This window comes from Theobroma umbraticum, unplaced genomic scaffold, assembly GCF_002168275.2.
Source record: "Theobroma umbraticum cultivar Fairchild unplaced genomic scaffold, ASM216827v3 scaffold_302.0, whole genome shotgun sequence".
Lineage (NCBI taxonomy): Eukaryota > Viridiplantae > Streptophyta > Magnoliopsida > Malvales > Malvaceae > Theobroma > Theobroma umbraticum.
Window position 1 is genome coordinate 698,203 of NW_018397287.1, and position 7,699 is coordinate 705,901.

The 7,699-nt window shown below is 35.1% G+C and overlaps 1 protein-coding gene across 1 annotated transcript; it reads left to right on the forward strand.

The window, feature by feature from the left end:
* The first annotated feature begins 293 nt into the window (after positions 1-293).
* Positions 294-3,607, forward strand: LOC110428564 (Tmem18). Its single transcript, XM_021444423.2, has 4 exons — positions 294-600; positions 1,425-1,530; positions 3,134-3,282; positions 3,373-3,607. The coding sequence occupies exons 1-4, from the start codon at positions 460-462 to the stop codon at positions 3,466-3,468; spliced, it is 492 nt and encodes a 163-aa protein (XP_021300098.1). The 5' UTR covers positions 294-459; the 3' UTR covers positions 3,469-3,607.
* The last annotated feature ends 4,092 nt before the right edge of the window (positions 3,608-7,699 follow it).

The following is a 7,699-nucleotide window of genomic DNA, read 5'->3' on the forward strand; positions in this document are numbered from 1 at the left end:
AAAGTATTAACGTACCCATCAAAACAAGCTAATATTACTTATTTTTATTGGGGTTTTGGCCAAATTTGAATCGATTGTTGTTACTGATGATTTTGAAAAGGGCAATTGGATGGCTTATTTGGTTTGATAGAATTTGTTTTTCATTTCATTTTCTTCAAATTTTCAATCGCTTTCCTCTTGCTTTCCACGGTGCTTGGATTTGCCCATACCGTCCACGACGTAAGCTTTCCCGTAAGGACATAAAAGTACTTGAAACAAAATATTAAGGACTTTTTTGTCAATTCATCATAAACCCCAGAACAGCCGCACCTCTTCCTGCTCTCTTTCTTTCTTCTTCTTCCAAAGTGCAGAAGAGAAACTCAAATGATGAATATATAGGAGAAAAGAGTCCGCCAATCTGAGCGTTATTTGCTGACCTTTAATTTGTAAGATCTAAATCTGATCAAAAAAGAAAAAGCAATGGAAGAGGTGAGATCAGCTGTGGGGGAGCACATGGAATTAATGGCGGATCTAGTTCAGAAGCTATCTTCGGAACTCCGTTCGGGCCTCCGACCCGCTTACAATAACTTCATAGGATTCTTCCACGCCATCGACTGGAAGGTATACTCTCTTTGTTTTCTTTTTGATTCCCGAGAAACCGAGGAAATTTTGAGGGGACTTACAAAATCTGGATATTTGAGATTGGAATGAGTGCTTTTGATTATTTTCTCGTCAGCATTTTCTCAGTAACCGAACAGAATGTTCCTTAATGGTTAAGAAGTAAAATTTGAGAGGAAAATCGGCTGTGAAAATTCTGTTTCAAAAAAAATAGGAGTAAAGAAAAAGTAGATTTTTTTTTAAAATGTTATTTTGAAGCATGTAATTTGATTGCATAATGCCAAAAATATCAATTAAATTGTTGATTGCAACAATTCTAAATCTTAGTTTGAATTGGAAATGATGTCCTATTCCAATTCTCGACCTGATCTATCCAGTGGGAAGGCAGTTTCGAGTTAGATGGTTGCAGCTCTATTATAATGTTGATATATGGTTTTCAAACTAAACATTTGGTGCATGGTTTGTGAGATTAATCTTACTTTGAGCTTTTTCATCTTAAATTTACGAGTTCAGCTATTCCTAACATGAATCTAGCTTTAATGCATGGTTGTGAGTAATTGAAACTCTTCAAATGGGATGCTTAAAGCCAAAAATATCATCATTTGGATGACTCGTTGTTTATCATCAGGTCTTAGGAATTGTCCTTATTTTCAATATGACAACATAGCTGCAATGTTAAAGGTTCTTTTGTTTTGTGTTTTTATTATATTTTTGAAGCATGACAGGGTTTGGGGTGCTAATCTGACTTGATCTCACTTGAGTTCTTTATCTAGCTTCTATTCAGAACAATTTGCTAACCCACTTTGTTTTTTCGCTCTTGTTGGTAGGAACCATGGTTAATCTGCTTACTGGCATTCCATGCTGTCTTACTGATAATAACAATCTTCTCAAGGAAGAATACTAACTTCCAGATGTGTTTGTTCCTTCTGGCGTGTAAGTTTGGTGCCTTGTTATCTCCAATCACCATTGTTATATCAGTATTTAGATCTCTCCTCATGACTATAGTACTTTGTGTATCAATCATATTGATTACTTGCTTAATTTAAGTCCGAAGCTTAATACATAAACTGTCTTCTTGTGGTTGAATGATCAAGGACATATGTAATATTGCACATTAATAAGTCATAAAGACCTTGCAGTTTGATCATGGTTGGCCCAATAGTCATTGACAAGTCTGTATTCTCTCAATTAACAATTAATAGAGTTTCCTTGAGCCCACCTCTTCAGTGAATAAGAACAATGTACAAGGCTATTTAAAATTTCTAATGAATAGAGATGTCCCAATTACACCTTTGTTTTAAAGTAAAGTGTGCTTTGGATGCATGAAATCTTCAATTCCAGAAGGTGAGAAGGATGCATTCATTTCAAATTTTCTTCTCAGCTCAAAATGTACACCAAGATGCATAAATAATGAAAGAACAAGCAGAAATAAATAATTAGTGCAGCAAAAGATGGTTCTCATTCTATAGCCACCCTAAAAGTTTTAGAGGTCCTGTTTCAAATCTAGGGCTTTTGTCCATCATTGCATGCGAAGTTGGATTGGGAGACAGAAGCCTAGTGTTTGAGAAGATATCCATAGAATGGTGATGTTTACTGGAAAGAACTCTGAATAGTTTTCAAATAATAACAGTAGATGGCTTGATAGGCAAAAGAACCCCTGTTAATCTTCATATTTAGGGTATGTACACTTTCTTGCATGTCTGCTTCTAGCCTCTTAGCCCTATAACCTTGATAGTCATCTTTGTAGATATGGGACATAAAGTAGCAACCTTCCATACAAGTGAATGTTTAAATTTTAACTAGGATGTCTAGTTGTTGGCCTCAAGCAAGGGATCCAAGAAATAAGACTCAGTTTCAGAATTTGTTTTTAAAATTTCTTTGGTTAAGCCATCTGTGGAGTCAATAAAGTAGAAAACAAAGTTGAAACTTTTAATCCAAATTATCTCACCATGAGACGTGGTCAATAGTATAGATGGCTATAAGGCTATGAACCTTTACCGCAGCCAATCTCAGAGTCTTTTTTTTTTATATTTTTTTTATGAGTATCCTTGGATTCAACACAGCTGAAATTTTGGGATGAAGATCATCTAGCCATTGAGGGGGCCATGAGAGAAAAAGGTTGAAGTCATTATACCTGCTCTGCAGCCCGTATACATCCGTTTATGGGTTGCAAGTCATATATTTATTTACATTTTTTACAGTTGTTGGAAATTTTGATTAATAAATCTTACTGAATAGAACTTACCTGAGTAACCAGCAGTAACTCAATATTGAAGCCTTTTAATGTCATCAAGCTGCCTAGGACCATTAGCACCAATATAGAAGCCTTTCAATGTCATAAAGCATTCCGAAACAGTTAGCCCTCAACTGCGTGTCTGCACAAAAAGTCATCTCTGTTGTTTATTTTCTAGCAAATTAGTCTCTATTGTGTTACATGCACACCAAACATCCATGCAATGTGAAAACAATATTGTAGTTCAATTTAGTTTGAATATTCTTGGCAATTCTAGCTTATATGCTTCATGATGTCTTGTAGTGGTTGGTGTATATCTTGCTGAGACGCTCAATAAATTCCTTGGTGACAACTGGAAGAGGTTTGCAACCCAAAATTATTTTGATCCAAGTGGACTTTTTTTATCAGTACTGTGGTCTGGGCCTCTTCTCGCTATTGCAATCATCATCTTGGTGAGTGTTCAGGAACTCCTTTTCCTGTGCTCCTTTTGCTTGAAAACTTTTTACCTCTCTCTAAACCTTAACCTCTGGTTCTTTCTGCAGATAAATACTCTCTTTACCATGTGTTTCCTAATAGTTAGGTGGAAAAAAGCCGAGCTCAGACACCGTGCAAGGCTTTCTCGGAACAAGCAGGATTGAAATTACCTTGTGCTGCATTGCTGCCTTTTCTAGTTCGATAAGCATGAGCAATACATGTTAAATTATTTTTAGATTTTTGTTTGTTATTTACTTCTTATTATTTCTAGAGTTGCTTTATAGTATTTTGTGTTCTTTACTTCTTTTCATAGAGTAATCCCCTTGCTATCCTCAAAAAAAAAAAAAAAATGTTGTGCGCTTGCATCATGGTCTCCTTTCAGAACGGATTAGGAGGTGCAAGATAAATTTTCCATTTCTATTTCATCCTTGGGGCGTTTAAAATGGTGTAAATCATTAGATGGGCAGGGCTATTTGCTCTAGTTTTGTGTACCATTCAAGTTTTAATTTCAGCAAAATTCAGTTAGTTCTTATTTCCCCATACTTGGTTATTGTTCAGGCATATGTAATGAGGTCTTAGAATTTTAGCTGTTGCGTCTGGGCCTATTGCAAATTTTAAGAATTTCTCCCTGTTAATTAATCTATATAATTAGGAAATTTTTTAATGTGATGGACATTTTTATTATCTCGTAAATGCTATGTCATGAGACATATAAACTATAAATTAAATCAATAGGTAAGGGTTAGTGGTTCTTTTCTTTGGCCCCAAGTATTAGTAAGATTTTAGGAGATTGCAAAAGATATTTGTAGTACCCTAAGAGTCCATGTTAAAGTACGAGTTTGACCAGATAAACACATGAGAGCTCAGTTGGCAGAGCCACAAACGTCTAACCGGCAGAATTAGCTTATTACGCGTGATGGCAGAACTAGCTATTACTAAAATTCAGCTACTAGACTTGGAAAGTGGAGGCAGTGGTTGCATTTCTGGATGAAGGTGCTTTCTTTGCACCAAATTTGTAAGAAAATGGCTAAAATAGTGTTGGCAAACATGGTATAGATCTAATGGCAAAAGTGAAAGCAAGGACATGTGGCATGATCCTATAAAACCAAGAGCTCTATGCATATTGATGCTGAACCAAAGAAAAGACTCCTATGACTCACACATCTCAACACAAGTCAAAACTCAATTATCCAAGTCCTTGGCTTTAAAAAAAATATGTTATCTTGGCTACATTAGCTATTTTGTCATTAAACTCTTAGTAAGCAATCTTTTAAATCTCTATCTCTGACAGCCATTCTGGTTATTTCTTGTGTTTTGCAAGCTTGTCGAGTACTTTTCAATCAATTCAATCAACCCCAACAAATTGCCTTTTAAGTTTGTGCAACTTTCACGATTTAAACCTCATTCATTTGAGTAATATGTCTATTGCAGTTTTCTTTAATTTCAATTATATTTATCAGATTTGTTACTTTGTGTTTCTGTCTATCATTATGCTATTTTGATTATTCACTTTTAATGGTTTAAGCTTCATTGCAGCTTCAAAAGGGACCATTGGTCGAGACATCTTCCCAAGGTCGAAATCATTTGATCAATTTACCTAAGGTGCCTTTTAATAAGACCACTCCTACTAGCTTTTCGTTTGGAAGGGTGGAGGTCACACTTTGATATTTCTTATACAAAAAATAATTAACATGCTTGATAGAATTAGTGTGGCAAAATAGAAATCTTCTCGAGAAAACATAAGGGCCATGGCCAAATTGGTTAACAAAAATACTGATGTCCGAAGAAACGAGACAACTATCAGTAGGAAAATTCTTGAAGAACCCATTGAGAAATTGTCCTACAACCATGCTGGGGGCCAGAGCAACCTTCCACAAAAGTGGATGAGACATAAGTTAGAAATAACGAGCGGCTTGTGGCCCAAGATCGACTAGAGCATTATCAGCCCCCCAAGTTGGAAAGCGCGAAAGCAGCCCTTTGTATAGGCCTACTCCTAGGTAGAAAATCGAGCCTACCTAGGTAGATCGTGATCAGTGGCCGTTCTGGTGTAAGAAGTATACAGGCCAAACTTACACAGAATTTATTGCCCGAGTCAAGGCCCTTACAAAAATATAGGCTCTCAGTTTACCATGGCTACCCTACACTTGTTCTCCGTTGGACAAGTCTGTCAGTATATTACTTGTGTTTAAATACAGTTGTTACACTTGGCCAATAGCAGTGGATAATAAATGTGTTTTGTATTCATGACTTGCGGATATTGTCACTAACAGTCTTTTGATTGTTTTAGATTACGGATATTAATCATGAAGTACATTCTATTTGGTATATTCATATTGTACATATACGTTGAGATGCATCTCCATATTTTGTCCATGTATGAAGGATTATTGAAATGAACCATGAGACTTGCTTGGGTGACGTCGGGGCGTTGTAAAAGATACTCGAGCGTTGTAAAAGATATCAATCGTGGTGAGATTAAAAACCCCACTAAGATGAGCTACCAATCTTGACAAAGCTAGAAAATCCCATTAAGGTGAAGAGTAGTCAAAATCCCACTTTAGTTGGTTAAGCCAAAGATATTAAAGCCTCTTAATCTTTAAAAAGAGCCTACAGAAATAAACACTCCTGCTTAAGAAAATATTATTTATTAACTTTCAACTTAGATGTCCCATAACTAAACTTAAGAGTCCTATTTATAGTATTATAGGCCCACATCCTAAAAAAATTCTACTTCTAGTTGTCTAATCTAATTAGAATAATTAATAAAAGATTTAAATAAAATAAGTGTTCTATTCCTAAATAGAATATGACTAGCTTAAAGTCCTAATACAAGTAAAGGAAGAATTCTATTATACTTATAATTCCTAAATCAATTAAAATTAGCAAAAAACTAAATTAAATAAAATATAATCCCAGACACTCCTGTTCCATTCTCCTTGGGTTAGAAAAACTCGACTCTGACAAGTAAGCCTTGACATACTCCACATTTGGATCCACATATTATCATAGTCCATACCAACCATTGAAATAACTCATCTGGTGTTTTCAAGGTTGTCTCCCATTCGTCTCTAAGTCGCATTCTAATTTGATGATATCTTTTCTTCAAATCGATCTTCAAAAACACCTTAAAACCAATGAGCATGTCATCCAATCGAGGGATAGGAAAATCATACTTAACTGTAGTCTTATTAATGGCATGGTTGTTTACAAAGCTACTTTATAAGTTTTCCAAACTTTTGTTGACCAATTTTGTTTGACCAGGCTTGGATAAAAGTGAAAATACTTCATTCTCCTTAGAGACTAATAAGAGACGTAAATGGTTTAATTCACAATAAGCTTTGTTTAAGCCAGACATAGTGATACGTGCTTTATCTTCCTCTCGTCTCTTTAGTCAGTATTCTGGCTTTAATGGAGTCAATATAATTTTTACTCCATCCTTAATGAAGGAATAAGTATTCTTGTATCCATCATGGTGAGCTCGACGATCATATTGCCATAGGCATCCTAACAACAAGTGGCATGTGTCCATTAAGATAACTTCACACCAGACTTCATCTTCATACTTATTTCCAATAAAGAATTGAACACAGCAATGCTTTGTTACCTTAACTTAGTTTCTTTTTCTCAGCAATTGTAACTTGTAATGATGAGAATGTACTTTAGTTGGAAGTTTCAACTTTTCCACCATGTAGTTGGCAACGACATTCTCACAACTTCCACTATCAACAATGACATTACAAACCTTCCTTTGGGATGTGCACCTTGTATGAAATATGTTATGAAGAAACCAACTTTCATCTTCTGTCATCATAGTAGTGTTAAGGTTATGACGAACAACAAGAGCTTCTCCATGGTCAGCAGAAACTTCTTTTATCTCTTCGTTATTGAATATTTCTAGCTCATCCTTTATTTCATCATCATATTCATTATCAACTGGTTTTAATTTTTCTCAATTCACACAATCTTTTTCTTCTACTAAGGAAATAATTCTTCAATTCAGACAATCAAAAGCAATATTCCCAAATCCTTGGCATTTGAAGCACTATTTGTTCACATTAGAAGAATAAGGAGAAGTAGTCTCATTATTGTTTGGAGCTTTGGAAGAGTTTACCCTTGGAGGTGGAATAGTTACTGAACTTTGACTTTCATGGTTTGAGATAGATTCTTGTTGTCTAGATAAACTCATTGAGCCTTTTTGTAATCATTGTTTCTCAACTTTTAATGCTAATCTTATGACATCATTTAAGTTCCAATATGGTTGTAGTTGAATAACATATGCAATTTCAACATTGAGACCATTAAGATAATGAGCTACAGTTTGTTCTTAAGGCTCATGGACATTGCACTTCATGTAAAGTTGTTCTAACTCCATTGTATATTCTTCCACTAACATTG

Bases quoted from the DNA above. Each gene is read 5' to 3' on its own strand.
- LOC110428564 (XM_021444423.2), top strand. From the start codon at position 460: ATGGAAGAGGTGAGATCAGCTGTGGGGGAGCACATGGAATTAATGGCG. The intron at 1,531-3,133 runs GTAAGTTTGGTG...GATGTCTTGTAG, and splicing joins GTGTTTGTTCCTTCTGGCGT to TGGTTGGTGTATATCTTGCT. The intron at 3,283-3,372 runs GTGAGTGTTCAG...TTCTTTCTGCAG, and splicing joins CTATTGCAATCATCATCTTG to ATAAATACTCTCTTTACCAT.